Source organism: Bacillus rossius, chromosome 18 (assembly GCF_032445375.1).
Source record: "Bacillus rossius redtenbacheri isolate Brsri chromosome 18, Brsri_v3, whole genome shotgun sequence".
In the NCBI taxonomy this organism is placed as follows: Eukaryota; Metazoa; Arthropoda; class Insecta; order Phasmatodea; family Bacillidae; genus Bacillus; species Bacillus rossius.
In genome coordinates this window covers 14,335,303-14,355,203 of record NC_086345.1, presented here as the reverse complement: position 1 = coordinate 14,355,203, position 19,901 = coordinate 14,335,303, and the positions used below count along the sequence as shown (strand labels likewise).

The window sequence follows — 19,901 nt, the reverse complement described above, 5'->3', positions numbered from 1 at the left end:
CAAATAAATCTAATGAAAAAAAAGCAAGAAGTGTCCTCTTCTTTAATTTTCACATTGACTCTATCCTAATGAATAGTCATTAGTGATAGAAATTTTGAGACAACTGATATCAAGCCTCATGGATACACAAAAAGCCCATAAATCGAAAGTTGTGTTTTTTTGTTCCCCTCAGGAAAACCCCCCTTCCCCAACCTTTTCACTCTACAGGGCATAGTCATGAAATTATTGTACTGTCATCAGTTCTTAATATTCTTTAAATTTAAGTAATACTTTTCGAAATGTACCACAAAAATCAGTCACAAAAATTTTGGGGGCAACTGGCACCCCCATCCCACCCTCGCCTGAAGATCTCAGGAGCACGTCAAAATCAACATACTTCAATTTTCTGGACTATCAAAACATCGGGGGCAAATGACCTACTCTCGACAATGGGGGGAATGTTGAACCTCTGGCACATTTTACACCATGGCCCGGCTACTAGGACTGGAAACACTATAAATCAAAAGAAAATAGTTTTTTGAGATTTCATAATCTTGGGGGTTGACTTTGGGATTATAGTCAAAAATTATTTTACTGTTATATGGAATAGGCCTACATATATTTTCAAAGTTTCAAATTGATACGACAATTAGAAGTAGTTTAAAATCGACTTTCAATGATTTGATTACATAGTTAGTTACGAGTGAAGTTAATAAAAGCGTGTTAGTAAAAAGAAACCCACTTATTGCATGAAAAATCTATTTTAAAAAATTTATGAAATAGAACTAATATAAACTATTCCCAAATAATATAGTTTAAGCCTAACAAGGTTTTGCCATCTGACGAACTATATATCATAGATTCCTGCACATTACTAAATATTCAGTTCAAACTTGACAAACAATACTTTTTACAATCTTTTATCGAGATAAGTTGTCAAGTTACATCTTTAATCACTACTTTAACAAATGTGTGCTGTTTTATTAACACAGACACCCAAGAATACTGAAGGTATTTTTTTTTTTGGTGTTATTCGTTCCATTGTTTCTTTGGTTTCTACTAAAGAAATTGTTAACTGTTTTTTATTTTCATTATGCGAACGTTTTTCGATGATTATTTCTGTACCTCGGGGGCATAATACATTATGTCACAAAAAATATTTTTTTCATGAGAGCAGTTTATAAACAATTTTAAATAGTGCCTCAATTATTTACTCAGCTAGTTTCTACCCAAAAATATGTGAATTTTCGACATATCTTGGATCTTAGTGTTGTATGCCAATAGAAAAAACGTCAAATGGTGGCCAAGATTATGGTTGAAAGTGCATTTTGCCCAAAAGAGGACATAGTTTCTTACACCTCAGAGGTACATATTTTATGTTTTATTTACGTTGGCCTACGGCAAAAAGGGGGGAACAGAAAAATAAATAGTTTAAAAAACGAAACCCTTTTGATAAAAGGCATCACTTAACAGAGTTTCATGCTGAGCCCATACGGATCTTTGGCAGCCGTGGTCGCAAAGGCATCTCGCTCATGCGAAGAGGCTAATGAGTTCTTGACCACTTTCTGGCACGACTCAACTTACGAGCCCCGAGGCACTTGTAAAACATTTGTTCACAACTTGATGTAAGCTTTTGGACATACGCCATTGCTAAGTCATGCACTCCCATTGCACAAATCTTTCAAAGATAATTGGTTCACAAGCCACCGTGATCATGGTGATCACGGATGAAACAGCCCGTGCGTGACCTAGCGATCACTCAACAGTTGCATGTGACCACGGCCAATTCCCTATCGGCCTAAATAATTAAAGTAGACACATGCATAGTTGACGTTAACACGTATCATCATTCACTCGACACATTTTGTTCAATTGATTTTACTCAAATATAGATATAATTAAATAAAATATATCTCTGGTTTTTTTTTTTTTTTTAGGAAACAGTTGGGGTGGGGGTAAACCCCCCCCCCCCCCCCCCCCCCTTTCTCTGGCTCTTTGGTTGCAGCACCCTTGCATGAAGTACACCACACAAATATTCAGGAGAAGAGCTTAAAATTTTATTTTGTTGTCTCTCGGTCTGGAGAAGGTATAAGGGGTGGGGGGTGGGTGATGAAATGGTCACCTCTATGTCCTCTCTCTCCTTACGAGATCAAGGGCAAGGAAGAGGAATGGATAAGTGATAAGGTAAAAAGTGTGGCAGTAGCATTTTCATCGGCTGCAGTCAGAACAAGTAGCAGATGATAAGTACCTACTACAGTTTGAAATAAGTTGCAAGTAGCTTTTTGTGTGTGAACATAGGTCCATCTGCTAAAAGTACTTTGTCACTTACAATTATTATTATTTTTTATCAGAATAACTAGTCGTACAGAGTAAGATGGGGATAAACTGGAAAACAATTTAGATCTTTTAAATCATTCCCATAGTGTTCACAAGTCATTAGTATTGTTGCAAATGGGTAAAATTCCATTTCTTCTCATTCTTCTCTTGAACTGAAGTTTTTTTTAGTAGGAGACTTTACTACTGTATCTAATCAACAGTGTTTTTAAATATATAAAACAAAGTTTTAAACATAACAAAAAATAAAACTACCTCCAGTTTACCCAAGTGCAGTACTTTGGAAGTATGGCTCCAAACCCCCTTTTGATTAATTTTAAAAGCTAGGGTAAATTAGTACCCTAATAACAAAAAAACTTTATATATACAAAAACATTTTCATCAGAAAAAAAAATATTAATTTAGCAAAATATTTTATAGTAAAAAAACCCAATCAAGTTTATATTTAGAACCATAAAAACCTACCTAACTACCTACCTACATACCTACAAATATTTTATGAACTTATGATATTTGAACAGAAACTTTTTGATTGTTGCCAAATGTATAAGCATTGGCATATTTTAAATTAATAAGTAATACAAAAGTGTGGGGGGAAAAAAAAATTGGTTGTCTATAAAGTCGGTTTACGGACGATAGTTTAACGTGACGTCATAACAAAACATTGATGAAATGATTGCATAGTTTTATGAATAAAATTGAATCATTTTAATTGAATTATCACTATTTTGTATGTATACATAGAAGGAGTGAAATGAAATCTACAATTTAATTGATAAATTTACTTTTATTTGCACTCATTAATTCAAATATGTTTATTACTTTAGTTTAATGAACAGATTATTTTAACTATAACTTTTATACATGTTTGCTATTTAACTTCTTCCAATCTGTGTTATTCTGTTAAGGATAGGACGATGATAGGAAAAGGAGGAAACGAATGGGAGTGTTTCAAGTTTAATGTGCCTCGAAAAAGTCAAATCAATGGTTGTTCTAATCGAGTGGAAGAGAGATAGATGCGGCGCAAGCGTACAATGAGCGTAATGGGACAATGTGCGTAACGGTACAATGAGTCATCCTTTTTCGTGGGTGCAGCCGGCGTTCATCGATTTATTAGACGTTGCCACGTCAAAAAATTAACATTTTAATCATTTTACCTCCAATTTACCAAATATCACCTACCATAACTGATCTTCGCATTAGATCATTTAAGATGATTTTTTAATTTCAGGATAAGAATCAGCTGAAATTTTAAAACTTGATAGCGGGAGATAACAGAAAGTGTTAACTCACAGTTATTAATAGCAGAGTTAGCGAATACTGCTGCACAGTCAACAAAGCGCTGAATGAGCAAATGGATTTGAATAAAAAAAAAAAAATCACCTACCTGTAACAAATCTGCGTAACTTTCTGCTATGGCAAGCTTCTTTAAAATCCAGATGTGGGATCCAAAATTTCTTGCAGGTAGGTGAATCTCCATCGCAAAAAACAAGTGATCTCAACCTTAATACCTGTATCTCAGAAGCAAATGAGCCTAAGTCACGATCGGGAAACTTTATCGGGAATGTAAAAGAAAACCCACTCTTTCAATGATTAACACTTTTTTTTCCATCAATCTCCATATGCATGAGTGCTGCTGGCAAGAAGAAATTAGGATCAATTTCTTTCAAATGGAAGATATTTTTAAACAGGCATAGGTAGGTACATAACAATGCAACTGGACGTGTTTGTCTGGTTCAACTAAAACCACGATGCCTAACTATTTCTTTTTGGCGACTGACTTCTTCCAAGATACCAAGATAACTATAACTGGTTTTGAAAACATCAGCAAATTTTGTTTTAACTAGATCTTGTTGTACAGAAATATTGGGTCCAAGAAACAAGTCAACTGTAATTTATAAAACTGTACCAAGCTGCTACAAAGGTAATGTTTAGTACTTAAATGTTTGAATCTAGAAGTATAAATGCTCACAAAAGTATACATTGTTTTTATGGTTGGATCCTCAATTATTGGCCTTGCTCCTTAACTTTCAGTGAATTTGTAGATGTCTGCTTTAACACTCCCTAAATTGTTTTAGAAGAAGCATTTTTGAGCGAGTCATGATGTTAAGGTTTTAAGAAACTAAACAATAAAACAAAAATGGCCACATTTGGACTAAACTGGACTGGCTCTGAGGTACAGATATAGCACCCGGTCGTGTACATAAATCAGTGTTTGCATTTAAAAATAGGAACATTTCTTCTAGCTATCAAGTAAAAATAATTAAACATTTCTACCTCCTTCGGCACTTCAGTGACTAAAGAGCCACACTAAGGGATTAAAAATATAAAAAACTTACTCGTACAATTTTTTTTTTTATTAAAATGCTATGTTGAATGATTTCAACTATACTACATCTCTCACATAAACGAATGAAAATTTTTGACAGGTTACTTCATCATGATTTTATTGTGATAGCTGAATATTCTTCCAAACGTTTTACGAAAAATACTGCCGGATGGTTGGCTAGACTAATTTTTTTTTTGAAAAAAAAAAAAAAATAATAATTGTAGTTTATTTTATTCAATAACAACTTAATGTCTTGCATGTTCAGGTTGAATTAGTTAGAAGTTTTTTTCCGGATATCGTTTTGATAAAATTCTTACGTCACAGCTTTTCTGTAAATTAATAATAAAATTCTGCAAATAATAATTTTTTTGAATACTAAGGGCATTCCTCTACCCTACAAACAGCGTTTATAAATTCATACTGGTTTCTAAAAGCGACCGTCGCCATGTTGTGTTTTAATTGCGTTGCCGATCCTGTGGTCTTACATAAATGTAGGAAAATCTTTATTTTGCATTTGCATATTGTGATGCAATGGAACATAAATATAAAATTAAAAAAAAAATCATGCCATTCCCTGCTGTGCATCCCAACCCAAGAATCAATCCTTGACAGGGATTCGTTTTTATCAGTATGGAGGCACGAAGCGCCGAATTGTTATGTATGATAGCACGTAACCTGATGTATAATCATAATTGTCCTTACATGTATCAAATGTTATAGTTCCTTTTTGTACATCAGATTACGTGCGGGATCCCTCGTCCAAGGACTTCGCCACTCTGCCGCACCCGCGGCACTATCGCCCCGGAAGCTCCGCTGCGGGATGGCAACCGCCTCAACTCTCTGAACTCCACTGACTCACTGCCCTGACATCCTCGGGCATATATATAGGCCACGGCGCAATTCCAGAACTCACGAGAGCGGCCGGGGCCTGTCACGTCACTCCGAGCCGTCCCGACGGCAGAAATCTCTCGAAAACACGTGTTGGCGGCTCGCGCAACTCCCAGCTTTCCGGTATCAGTTACGTGTCAAGGCAGGGCGCCGTGCGGGGAGTGGTGGGAAGGAGGGGGGAAAGCGACAATCCTTATCTTCCAGGCGCGCTCGGCGCATATCACATTGCGGCAGCCGCCAGCCAGCTCTGCACCTGCACGTGTCGCGGCCAATGTCACGTTCGCAACAATACTTAGGCATAAAATCCTCAGTACAGATTCTTGAAAAAACTCAAGGGACTTGCATTACACCTTGATCTCCATTTCTCCGCCGTGTAATGTTACAGTCACCGCTCATGTGCACGACGAGAAGACTGCGCGCCAGTCCAGAGGAGACACCGCGCTAGAAGCACCAGCGAGCGTCGCGCTTATCATCCCGCCTCGCCGACACACACACTCCTGACGAGGCATGTTTCGCAAGTGTTGCACAGAGCTTCCGCCAATCAGAGCGTGGCTTATCGTACCTGTGCATAAAGTTAAGAAATGTACTTGTATATTTAATTTTTTAGAGTATACTTTTTTTTTTTAATGCGTGTGAATATCCCTGACTAGCGACACTACATACCTAGCCTGTAGCAGAAGGTCAAAACAGAATGAATATATATGTATGTATATATATATATGTATATATATATATATATATATATATACATATATATATATACACATATATATAAATAAATTCACATTCTACGTTTAGGGACAAGACAAATTTGCGGATTTATTGAGGCTAAAATTCAAATAAGTAAATCTTTGCAATGCTTCTGCTGTTGACTCACGGTTTACCTGGAACACTCTGGGCCAATGAGAGATTCTGGGGCAAAGTGTCGAGTCACTGATAAGGTAACCCAGTCCAGACTATTCTCAGTAGCAGGGGATATTTGCTCAACTAAGTAGAGTACCGTGGAGTAGGTATATCCTACAGGTCACTGAAACCTCAAATTTTTCCAGTCCCTGCCTATGACTTATTCATAGAGACCGAAAAAATTCGCGAATTCATTTCGCGATAGGCTAAAATACAAATAGTTATACCTCAGTGCTGCCTCTGCTATTGGCTCACAACTCACCTTTATGACTCTGGGCCAAAGAGAAACACACGACCAAAGCATTATCGAATCACAGGCTGCTACGCTGGGACGTCTCACAAGACAGCAGCCAATGAATGGGAGACATTTAACTGAGTGTATGTAGAACTATGGAGTTCATCCTATTGATTATCTCCTATGCAAACCTGTACATTCTACAAATTAAAATTGAATCCAGTAGAACGCTGTAAATCAGTTTAGTTTATTTTAAATCATGTCCATACTGATGAAACTGTTCCCAAAACTTAATATGAAACACTTTTTCAAGGTAACAAAAAAGAAACACATAATGGAAGTTAAGATAGCCTACAAAATCATAAAACAATAGGATAGGCCCTGTAACTTTTTTTTTTTTTTTAGTTAATTCTATTTGGATGCATTTTTTTTTATTATTTACTAATAACTAAGCAACATTTAAAATTAATCTTAATAAGGTTAAAGTGTGAAAAAATAAGTTCTTATTGGCTGCAGTTAATCGCATTGCAATAATGCAATGTGTTATTTTGAAATGACTGTTCAGAGGTACATTTGCAAAAGTGTTGCAGAATGCTAAGTGCTTAGTGACATTTAAGAGGGCTTTAAACAGCAGTGGAACCAACTTACACTATAGCAAAACTGGTTATGCCAATTAGATAATTTCTTTAAAAATCAAAATTTCTGTCTTTTAAGTGTACAAATGGCACACCAGCATGATACTGGTGAAAAAAAAAAACTGTGTAGATTGAAATACCTAGTTAAATGCATATTAGATACAAATATGTCTCACACATCATTATTTTCTATTAATTACTATAATAAAAGCCCTTTTTTTCTGTAAATCTAGCATGATTGCTCTATAACATTTATATTTACTCAATATTATCTAATAACAGTGAAAAGTTCATTATAATGATAAGTATTTGAGTTTCCCTCATAACCAACTCTGTGTGAAGAACTGAGCGCTTAGTTTGGACTCAGGCTTACCTGAAATGTTACCAAGAATATAAAATACCTGCCCAGAACATTGGTAACTAGTTAGTTTCTGGTACACCCCAATGCTAGACGGTGCAACTTATGCTAACTAGTCGTGTCAACCAGTGGCGTAGCCAGGAGGATTTGTGTATGTGGGAAGGGGGGGGGGGGTTAAGAAGCACGGGGGGGCCCCCCTGTATTAAAGCGGGGGTCCAGGGGGTCCTCCCCCGGGAAAATTAGGATTTTAAGGTGTAAAATAGTGATATTTTAGCAGTTTTCGGTTCTTAAAGTTAAATATTGTAATGGTAAATATTTTATTTATTTTATTATGAAATTTGTTTCAGTGATGAATAAGAAATTAATTAAAGATTTGGTGCTAAGGGGGGGGGGGGGGGGGGGTTAACCCCTAAACCCCCCCCCCCCTCCCCCTGGCTACGCCCCTGGTGTCAACCGAACGCATCTGCACTCACCGAAATTAGGAAGCTGCTGCTGCTTCTCGCCCCGGGGACTAGCTGCTGGGGCGACAGGCTTCGCTGGGACACCAGCTGGGCCCACGCTGGCTGCCTTCGCCTGTGCCGCGGGTTTCGGCACCGCGGGGACCGGGGCCAGCTCGGGGACCGTGGGAAGGGGGTCGACCAGACTCGACAGCGGCATGACCGGCGTGAGAGGCAGGAAGCCTTCCGCCTCCGGGGCCGACGGCTGCGGTTTCTCGAACGGTTCTCGTTTCTCGTAAGGTTCTGCTTTTTCGATCGGTCGGGGCTTCTCGAGCGGTTGTGGTTTTTCGAACGGTTCCGGCGTCACCTCCCCGGACCTGAAGAGCTCTTCTTTGTCGTCGGCAATCTCTTTGGTTTTCTTGAGCATCGTGTCCTGTGGCGACGCTGGCTTGGACAAGGAATCAAAATCTTTGTCTTCGTCTTGGATGTTCAGATCTGACTTGTAGGAACTTTTACCTGGGGACTTGCCGCTCTCCTCGTCGCTGGAGTACTCGGAAGCAAGCTTGTCGCTTGGGAATGCAACAGCAGTCTTATCGTGCAGGGGACTCTTGTCTTCTGGTTCCGAGGCAGGGCTGATATCGGCTTTGGGAGACGGCAGAGGCTTGCCACCGATGACTTTTTCTGGAATGTGGGTTTGAGCTGTTTCGCCCTTCATGAAGTCCAAGTTATCAGGGAGATTCGATTTCTTTTCTGGCAAAGGCATTTCTTTCACAAACATGTTGTCCCGTTCTGCCTCCATGAATGCTAGCGACGAGGACTTCATGCTGTTGAAACCAGTGTCGAAAGCAGCCTCGAATGGTTTGGTGGCGAAATCCTCAGCCTGTTCAAGAAACTCTTTACCCGAACTCATCTTTTCGCTCGCCTTGCCGTGTGCATCGTCTACAACCTGCGCCACGGTATCAGAGCCCTTCTTGGCGAAATCTTCGAAATCTAACAGATTTGCCGTTAGTTCCGAAGATTTATCTGCGATATTTTTTGACGCAGCGCTGCCAAAGCCTTTCAAATCGGCCGACAACGAAGGCTCTGCAGGAGCCTTGCTCGAACCCTTATCTGTCAATAATTCATCAATAATGTTTCCTACCGTTTCTCTGACTGGCGAAGACTCCGGTTCCAGGTGTTCGAAATCGTCAATCGACTCGCTGTCCCGAGACATCCTTGCTGATCCAGGAGGCGGAACGGGGTTTGGCTGATCCTTAACGTCACTTTCAGATTTTTTATCTGCCATTTCACTTAATTCAGAGTAGTCGATAGCTCCTGTGGTACTCTCCGTCTGTTTAAAAACTACCTACAATCCAGTTGGTTTTCCCTTCACGAGCTCAAGTTTCAGCAAACGTCAGCCTGCGGCGCCGGCAATTTTCAGCCGAGAACACTCCCACTAAAGCCACACTTCCACTAGCAGCTGGATTTAGATGATAGATGAGTCATTTAAAGGGAATCCAAACTTTTTTTTTTTTAACAAACGTCAGTTCTCAAAATAAATACGCAAAATAATTATGAATTTATTTCTAAGTAGTTTTTTAAATTAAATCAGTTCGTTTATTTTACTCACTGTGTTAAGGAAAACGGAAAATTTGTCGTTATTTTTCAGGATTCTAGTTTGACACTTCTGGAGTCCGGCGTCTGCGCACTACGTCACAAGCCCCAAGGCTGAAGTCAGGCGACCACCAGACGGCGGTTCCGTCAAACGTCTCTGGCGCTTCGTCCTGGTTGCTTGTTTATTGACAACATGGCTTCGAACGGTGTGGTCAAGAGAAAACATCTAAACGGCAAATCCACGTCGAATGGCGAAAAACACAGCGAATCAATAGTTGCTGCAAACAACGAAGGGATAAATGTGAGTATTAACCTTTTTGTTTATCAAAATTCGTCATATCAACCGTACGCTACCGGGCGTGTTTTTACGTAATACTTTACGAGTTAAAAATTAATAAATAATACCAAATAAACACAAATAATTGAGAAAAAAATTTTAAATTGTATTATTTACATAATGCATAATGGCCACATGTGACGTTCACTACAGATTTTGTTTTCCCTTAGCATTACCATTTGATCTATGGGGCGTGTACTTACTTTTAACTCAGTTCTTTTGGACGAGAATAGCAGTATTTAAGTTTTGTGTAATTTATACTTCGCGTGAATTAAGAATATTTTAGGTTAGCGTTTCCTGAGGGTTGCATATGTGAACATTACAAAAAAAAAATTGGTACCCGAATCACGCGCTAACGAATCTTACGCAATACTCACACCGGTATCTAGTCACTAGTTTTAGGTTTATCACCGGCCCCCCCCCCCCCCCCCCTTACCAAATAAAATGTAATTGTAAAATTATGTTTAAAAAAAGTTGTGTTATGTTAAATGTTGATTTGGCGTTGTTTTGGAGAAGAAATTTTTTTTTTAGAGTGGTGCTTGTTTTGGTTAACCATCCCTCAAAAACAGGTTTTTAATATTATGAAAAGATATTTTACGTTTTTAAACTAAGTTTATATCTGCACCACTGGGTTACCAGATTGTGAGTTGAGCAAGTATGGATAGCACACCCATCTGCAGTCAGTGGTGTAGCCAGGATTTGTGTATGGGGGTGTTAAGAAGTATGCCCCCCCCCCCCCCCCGTATTAAAGCGGGGGGTCCGGGGGTCCTCCCCCGAGAAAATTAGGATTTTAAGGTGTAAAATAGTGCTATTTTAGCAGTTTTGGGTCCTTAAATTTAAATATTGTAATAGTAAAAATGTTATTAATTTTAATATGAAATTTGTTTGAGTGATGAATAAGAAATTAATTAAAGATTTGGTGCTAAGGGGGGGGGGGGTGTTTAACCCCTAAAACCCCCTCTTGGCTACGCCCCTGTCTGCAGTGCCTTAGCACTTAGTTTGAATAATTAACTAAACTATGTGGGAAAATCACGTGGGCGTGACTTTCATGCTTGCTCACCTTCTTGAAAGCAGTGTGGTACAGTTTATTGATAGAAAAAATTACGAACGTTTCAGTCAAAGTTGGGGAAAATCACATTCTTTACTAAACTCACTTAGCCGTTCAAAAAAGTTTTACTTATTTATTTATTATCTTTAATTATTTGGTGGTATAGTTAGGGTGATACACCTTTTATTACATTTAACCTCATTAAACATTTACATTTCTCTATATTAATATAGCATATTAAAAGATAAAATAAAATAATATAGCATAGCAAATGAATACTGGATCTAAAACAAACCTGAATGTTAACTAAATACAAATAAAAAAGATAAACAGATAACTTATTTGTATTCAACTCGAGATTGGCTTGCACACCTGCCGAAATGTAATAAAGGTTAAGAGTCATCTGTTGCCGATATGATATACCTAGTATAACATTCATACAATTCTCCCACACATTCTAACAGTAGGTAAGCCGCGAAGTGAAAATTCTGAGTAGGTGTTCCAGAGGTGTTTCTTCTGCTATGTTTCAAGGTTGCTGGGTAATTCCATTTGTCTTGTTGCCTGGTTCAGTTCGTTCGAAATCCTGATACTCGTGGCTGCAAAAGATCCTGATAATCTTTTGAATGAATGTAGGGGGATTGCCAGCATAGAGTTGTTTGTGGATTGTGTTATGTGGCTGTGGTAGCTGTGTAGATAATTTAAATTGGTCATATATTTCGTCTTTGAGTGAGTTTCAACCATTTAAACTGCTGATAGTACTGAGTTAGGTGGTGATTTAAGGTAGAAAATAAATCTTGCACAGCAGTTTTGGAGCTTCTTGTTGGGTATATGCAGTTTATATAATAATGCATTGTAAATAATTACTGATTGTCTTTTACTACACATGATGAACATCACACAAACTGCAATGGCAGCGACACACACTAACTGGATACAGGAGAAAAAAAAAACAGGAGTTGGGATACACCACTAGAATCAAGTTAATGTTGAAACAATTACAAACTTCCTCTTAAAATTGTTTGAAATTAGGTTCCAAAAAAAAAATTTAAATTCATGACACTAAAAAAAAACACCCACATTTAATATAGGAACAAGCAAACAATAAACAAGCTTTGATAATAAACATAATTTCCCTGGTTAGGGGCTTTGTCAAGATGTCTGATATCATGTCATCTGTTGATAAATAATTAACATAAATAATTTCGTCTTGGACATGCTCCCTAACAAAATGATGCCTGATATCGATATGTTTGGGTCTTTGGCTAGTTACATTGTTTTTAGCTAGATGTATTGCCCCTTTGCCGTCACAGTTCACAATGAACGGCTTGCGTTTATGTTCGGGTTGCAGTTAACCGCACAATGTGTTCTAAACCACAAGACTTCCTAAACGGTGAAGCCGAGTGCCATGTATTCGACTTCGACTGTGCTCAAGGCAACTGTTCTTTGCTTCTTACTAGCCCATGAAACCAGTCCGTCCATGAACTTGACGCTGCATCCAGTTGTTGAGTGTCTGTTATTATTGTCACTCACCCCAATCTGCATCGCTGTAGCTAAGTAACTCATGGTTCCCCTTTTTTTTTTTTTATCAAACACTGATTTAAGGTCTGTAGTCCCTTTCAGGTATCTGAACACCCTCTTTACAGCAAGCCAATGGCATTTTTGTGGGTGGTTGTTAAATTGACTTAAGCAATTAGCAGCACAAGATATGTCTGCGAGTGAGAAACTTGGGACAGGTTCAGGAGACTGCCAACAGCTTGCTGGTATGGTACTGTCTTACCATAATTCACATCACGTCACCATCACGTTCCATTCCTTTTTGCAAATGGTCCCCAATGGTGGCCCTGGCCTCCTTTGTGGTTGAGACGGGGTTGCAGTCCGACATGCCAAACTTATGAAGCATGATGTCGATATAGTTCCTCTGGTCAATGAAGAGTTGTTCATTTTCTTTGTCCCTGTCGATTTTTCATACCTAGATAATTTTCTATCAGACCAGGGTTTTTCCATTTCAAATTCCGATTCCAATTTCCTCTGGACTTGCCTCTGAAGTTGCGGTTCATTCGTGAAGATTATAAGGTCATCAGTTTACATGGCACAAATGAAGACATCTTTGTTAGTATGTTAAAAGTAGACAGAAGGATCTGCTTTGGACTGTCTTAGCCCCATCCCTGTAAGGACTTGGTTTAGATGATGATTCCAGCACCTTCTGTTTTGTTTGAGTTCATTCGTAACCTTTTTGAGCTGCCAAACCTTGCCAGGAGGCCTTCTCTCGAGCTATTCTGGAGATTGCACGTATATGACTTCATCTAAGTGGCCATCTGTGTAAATGAGCAGTTTTCACGTCCATATGCACCATCTCAAGGTCTTCCTTTACTGCCAGTGCAAAGAGGTATCTTAGTGAAGTGTGTTCAATCACCGGTGAGAAAGTTTCCTCATAGTCTATACCGAGCTTCTGTCCGCAACTCTTGACTACTAGTCTAGCCTTGTATTTAGGTTCCTTGGAGTCCAGATTTTTAACTTTGAACACCCATTTTGATTCGAGAGACTGTGCGCCATCTGGTAAGTCTACCCACTCATAAGTTTCATTACTAACAAATGAAGATAGTTCTTCATCAATTGCTTCCCTCCACTTTGCAGCTTGTGGACTTGTCAAAGCTTCCCCTGGTGTGAGGGGCTCGTTTTCTGCAATGAAGTAAGTCACAAAATCTGGATCGGCAGCTTTAGGCCTTGGGGTGTGATGAGATCATCTTAACTGTTGAGGCCTGGAGGTTTCTTCGAGGTCATTTCCCCTGAACCCCTGAATCTGCAGCGAAGTCATTGATTTCCCTGTACTGCTTAGATTCTGGTTCTTGAGAGATAAGTTGTTCATTATCACCAACAATTTGTGAGGTGGGCTCTTCTCTCAAAATTTGCTGGCATTTTTTTGAGCATATTTTCTCCTCAGAACACAACATCTCTGCTGATGGACAATTGTTTAGTCAGTTTCTCGGATTTGGGGTTCCATTTTTTTCTCTTCTCTCTTAGAATTTGGACCATGGCTTCACAAAATCCTGAGGTAACTGAGCTTGGGCTTCATTGAATATCAAGCTTTGAATGGTGTCTTTCAATGGCTTTTGTCGGGCTCCTGTTGTCGAGATGGACAGAAGTCGCTACTGCTTTGGCCCAATACTTTTTTGGCAGTCCTGCATCTTGTAATGAGCACCGTGCCTTTTCAACAATTTTCCGATTAGCGCGCTCCGCGACTCCATTTTGCTGTGGTGCAGCTCTGACTGTGTGTTGTGTCTAATGCCCTTCATTTTCAGTAAACGGCAGAACTCGCTGTTTACGATCTCTGTCCCATTATCTGAGCGTAAGATTTTTATTTTGTGACCCTTCTGGTTTTCAACAAGTGAATACATCACAGACCTGATCCTTTGACCTCAGGAAATACACATTTGTGTACTGAGAATAATCGTCTATGAGGACAAAAAAGTACTTAATGCCTCAAGTAGATTCTGTCTCGATGGGACCACATAAGTCCGTTTGCACCACTTCCAAGGGTTTTTTTGCTGTAAAAGATGCTTTGTTTGAATTTAAAATGAGATTGCTTGCCTTTGACACAAACTTCACATGGGGCCTTGCTTGTCTGCAGGTCCTGCACTCAATCTGCCGTTGTTTTTAACAAGTTCATATATTTTCTGTTTAAATGACCTATCCTGCGCTGCTGTAGATCCTCTCCACAAGTGATAGCATACACACATGGGGACTGCACTGTGTCTGACTAATAAATGCCATTTTTCATCATTTGATTTCAGTATTTTACCACCATTTTTATGAAAAATTAAAATGTTTCCTTTGCTTGTATTTTTACTGAGAGTAGGTTGGCTGCAATGTCTGGAGCATGATGCACCTTGTGGGCTGTGATGAGGCTGGTCTTGTCATTGACTGACAACTCAATATCAACATTTCCCACAGATTCTGTCGTGAGAGGATTGTTGTTTGCCGTTAGGAATTTTAGCTTAGATTCGGACACACGATTCCGTAACTTATTTTTTTTTTGCCAAATGCATTGATGCACACGAATCTAAATACCATTCATTTTCACTCTTTTCCCATGTTTGTTTGCATACATGCTAAAATGAATTATTGGTTTTATAGTTGAAATCACTATCCCTCGTTCTTTCATTCCTCTTTAACTTTACATGACAATCTGCAGTAAAATGTCTCGTCCAGTTGCAGTTGTAGCATTTGCGAGGCGCTGCATGAGGTTTTTGTTCTTGTTCCATGACAATAGAGTGCTGTATTATTATTGGGTGATTGAACTTAGCTTGAACTGGATTTTACTTCTTGTAGCAATTTGATGTTAATGGCATCAGCTGTAATTGGAATTCCTAAGCTCTCCAAGGCCATTATCATGGGTTTTTACTCTTCCGGGAGACCTGCTAGCAATAAAGCCCCAACCCATTCATTAGATACGTCAAACTTACTATCACGTAGGCATTGGGCTGTTGAAGTTATTTAATTCATATACTCTTCAACTGATTTGCAGTAATCTAAGTGAGTCTAGATTAATCGGCGCAATAACCCGATTTTCCGATCGAGGCCAGAATCTTCAAATAGCGTTTGGATCTTCTTGTCCCATGCTTGCTTTGATGTTTCACATTTTTCAATGTGTTGGATTAAATCCTTCTTTACCAGTAATGAAATCTTGGCTAATGCCTTGCGATCTTTCTTTTTCGCATCATCTTCCTTGATGTTTCCTTGGCCGGCATCCCACTGGTCTTCTAAGCTTAACAAAGCTTTCATATGAAATTTCCAAGTTGCGTAGATTTCACGACCTTTCAGTTTTTCCATGAAGGACGGACTGTTCGACACCATGACAACACAATGTGAAATGTTAATAATATCTGCATTCCAGCGTCGACCAAACTCGTTAATCCGCACTGATTTGACACATCTGGGCCCATAAACTTTGTTGGGTATGTGCAGTTCAAATAACAATGTTTTGGTCAATAAGTACTGATTGTCTTTTACTACACATGATGAACATTACACAAACAGCAATGGCCACGACATACACATACTAACCAGACACAGGAGAAAAATAAAACCGGAGTTGGGATAACACCACTAGAGTCAAGTTAAGGTTTAAACAATTTACAAACCAACACTAACACTTTTGAAGCCGCTTTGCCAGTTTATCTGTCATATCAAGAAATAAAACAGTGAGCCATAATTAAGGTCTGAACAAGAATGGTTTTAATACTAGGAGAGAGAAAAAAATTTAATCGTCGTAAACAATGCATGGAGAACTCCTTACATTCACATATTTACAATGGCCTATCAAGATTGCGCATGATAAAGCAAAACTAGTAAAGGCTATTTATTTTGATTGCACCTGACATGTGTCTGACAAAAAAAAAACTGCAAGTTGGTGAATTGTCTGCAGGGTGACAAATAGAAGTGACAGTGAATATTTGAGACTGTTTGTGCCTATGTAGAAAAAAAACTTTCGAGCATATGCTTATGTGTTAGTATCATAAGTGGTTAGAAGTCCATAATAATCTTTGCTTGTTGATCGTAAAGGGTTTTTCTTAGGGAAATTATTCGTAGAGGCTGTTGGTGACAGGAAGTGGGCTTCGAAACACCTTGGTGGATCTATCGACTCTTGTGGTCAAAAAATGGAGACCTGCCAGGGTGTTAGTATTGAACCTATGTATGACCGATGTAGCGATCACTACCACAGAAGGACCTTGTGATCTTCTTGGTTAGCCATTATGTGTAGAACTGTGGTATTTTTATTTACTTTGGATTTAAGCTCTGTTTGGTTTCATTCTGTGTATATTTTAAATTTGCACGTGTATCAGCTTGACAAGGTTTCTACATTCTACAAAGTCCAGAAAAAGTAAGGAAACAGGACTGGTCACGAAAGTCAGGATGAGAATGAAATCGACATGCAGTTTCCCGCCTGAGAGAAGGTCTATGTATGTATGTAATAGGGCTGACACTTGTAGGAATCCGAGGGACAGCTTGAAGAATGCGTGAGATGAGACTGATATGGAGCAGCGACAGAATGAATTGGTGGGGAAACGGGAGTACCCTTGAGTAAACCCACACAGGCCGGGGAAATGTCTGGCATGTTTCCCACTTGCGAAAATCCGGGTTCTCCTCCACCGGGAATCGAACCCCGGTCACCTTGGCGGGAGGCAAGTTTGCTGACCACCACTCAACCACCGCGCTTCTTACGACAGTCAGGATAAAGTCTCTAAATAAGCAGCAACGGTGGGAAGTCATTTAACTTTATTTTCCGGAAGGCTCTTGCTAACTTGCATTTTGCCCCAATATGATGCCTCACTTAAGTTTATAGTCGCATGTGGAAATTATCTGTGAAAATGTTTAAGCATTACTTAAAATCTGTACGCTTATGCAAATTTAGAAAATTTTGTATTGCATTTGCTCATATTTGATTTTGGTTATGTATGTAGATTGAAAAATCACCCTTTGATAAAAAAAACCCACAGATTTTTTGTTAAAAGGTTATGGAAAAGACCTGAAATTGGTTCACTAGGTATTTCTAGACACCCTGTTTAAGCATTCGTGAACAGTTTTTATTTTATTTTACGTGTGATGTGTGATGGTTAGAGACCTGCACAATTCGCGTTTTCGATGGCCTTCAGGATAGACTGCACATACCCCATGTACACTCGGGCAAATAACGCAAGTTCATTGGCTGCCGACTTGTAAGTCGTCTCAGCTGGTTTGTCTGTGATTCGATCCTTCTTTGGTTGAGGGTTTATAACTGGTTGAGATGCCTCCAGATGAACAGTAAGCTGATAGCAAAATTATCTAAGAGGTACATGTGTTTGAATTCTGGCCTATCACCGAATGAATCCGCGAATTTCGCAGGTCTGTAGTGATGGTAATTTTACATGAATTTATTTTTTTTCCCCTCAGGACGGAAATGTTCTTAAACATGAGGCAAAGAAGCGGAGGTCGAAAGAATCTTTTGAGCCTGTGCCGCTGTACACGGCGGTGATGACGTATCTGGGGTTCTACCTCCTCATGTTCCTGGGCTACTTCAACCAGCTGTTCTTCACACCGAAAGTAGCCAAGGAGAGGAACAGAGAGGCGAGTATTAATCTCTGGTCCTAGAACTGTAATTCATTAGTACTTAACGTCTCTTCAGCGTTGGGGTCAAAATGAAGATGAGGGACGAAGTGAAGCTAATGGAACATTTATGGAGAAATCCTACCGGTCTTCCTGTAAGGTTCCCCGCTACATTCATTTTCGACTTGCGAAAAAAAATCCAGGTTTGACCCCGCCAGGTATCAAGGTGGGAGGTGACCGTAGAACTGTATTTGTGGGCCACAATTGTTTGAGATATTTTGTCCAACCTATCTCTTGTGAATGAACGTGAACACAAGAAGAGTTAACCAGAAAACAGTTTTGAAAAGTAGACTACAAATGAACTGGTATTTGTCATAGTCACTGGGGTACATAATGTATGAGAAACAATTAATTTTGGAATGTTAATAAATGTGCTTGACATAAGTCATGTAAAAGATCTCCATGTGACATACGAACCGTAAGAGATGCTGACTATGGGGAGATAACTCAACATTTATTTGTTCTTTTTTTGTAAACTCATGATAAATTTTCACCGGTATTGTATTTTCACCTGCTTGTGAGAGTAATTAAATTTAATCGTAATAGGAAAGGGAGAAAGAATTTTCTGGCATTTGCAATGATGGGGTATGACTTGTACAGCTATATTTATACTGCTTTTTATTTGATGACTGTTTTGTTATCTTGCTTCATGCGGAGCAGAATACCTTGTTTGAAGCTAAGTTAACATATTTAACCTGCTATTTGTATTTTTTCTAGCTACAAGGTTGGTCATTAAAAAGTAGTTTGTAGGTTTTCACTGCCATTGTCTTCATAATAGTAATGGGTCAAATCCCAATTTTCTCAAATTTGAATCCCAAAGAGTATCTTATCTGAATCTAGGTCTCAAGTGTCCAAATTAAAATAATTTACAGGAACTAAAAAAAAAAAAATATTAACTATAGTAGGTACTGAAACATTTAACCCTTTACATGTTTCTTTCACAAATTAAGTTTCCAGAATCAATACATATTGTAATTTTATTGATATAATTACATGTTAAGTTAAAAGTATTAATTTTACACTTTGTGACGGTGAGTTTTTAACTTCTTTTGCACAGTAGCAGAGGTTCCATCTTGTACTAATCTTAGTAACACTGCGCATGCGCCACTATAGGGTGTACAAGAGCACAGTTAACACAATAAACACACACTGTACCATAAACAAGTACATTTAATATTTCACACCCCCTCTCAATTTCAAGTGCTCTGCAAGATTCACCAATAAATTTAGTCTTCTGTAGTCATTACTCATTTGCTATGACCCAAATACTTAAAGTTATTGTAACTTGAAATTGTATACATAAGTTTGCTAAAGATAAAAAAAAATTACATATGTAATCACAGTTTTTTTAAAATGTATATTAAAAAAAATATGCTCTTATTAAACTAAACCAAGATACTGCCGGCACTGTATGAATTTTTGCTTTCGCATTGGTTTAGTGAAGAAGTCTGCTATATTTCTACCAGATTCCACATACTCAATATTTATCATTTGTCTGGCTACTATATCTTTAAGAAAATGATACTTTATGTCGATGTGTTTAGATCGTCGTGTGTTCTCATAGTTGTTTGACATGTGAATTGCACCCTGGTTGTCTACTAACAATGAGCCCTGCACTCTTGTGTCTTCAACAAACTCTGATAGGAGACCTTTCATAAAAAGAAGTTCAGTTGCTGCCATGC

The 19,901-nt window shown here is 38.7% G+C and overlaps 2 protein-coding genes across 4 annotated transcripts in view; one reads left to right on the top strand and one right to left on the bottom strand.

Annotated features, from left to right (window-relative positions):
* LOC134541134 (reticulon-1-like) overlaps positions 1–9,936 on the bottom strand; it is a 155,370-nt gene extending 145,434 nt beyond the window's left edge. Inside the window, exon 1 of one of the 2 annotated variants that reach the window (XM_063384332.1) lies at positions 8,135–9,936. In XM_063384332.1, the coding sequence (XP_063240402.1) occupies positions 8,135–9,383 (1,249 nt within the window). In that variant the 5' untranslated portion in view covers positions 9,384–9,936. The remainder of the gene's footprint in view (positions 1–8,134) is intronic. The other variant, XM_063384331.1, reaches the window with a different exon arrangement.
* The window catches only part of LOC134541137 (serine palmitoyltransferase 2), an 84,062-nt gene that overhangs the window by 32,629 nt on the left and 31,532 nt on the right, over positions 1–19,901 (top strand). Inside the window, exons 2-3 of one of the 2 annotated variants that reach the window (XM_063384342.1) lie at positions 9,747–9,992; positions 18,007–18,180. In XM_063384342.1, the coding sequence (XP_063240412.1) occupies positions 9,885–9,992; positions 18,007–18,180 (282 nt within the window). In that variant the 5' untranslated portion in view covers positions 9,747–9,884. Of the gene's footprint in view, positions 1–9,737; positions 9,993–18,006; positions 18,181–19,901 lie in introns of those variants that run through there. The other variant, XM_063384343.1, reaches the window with a different exon arrangement.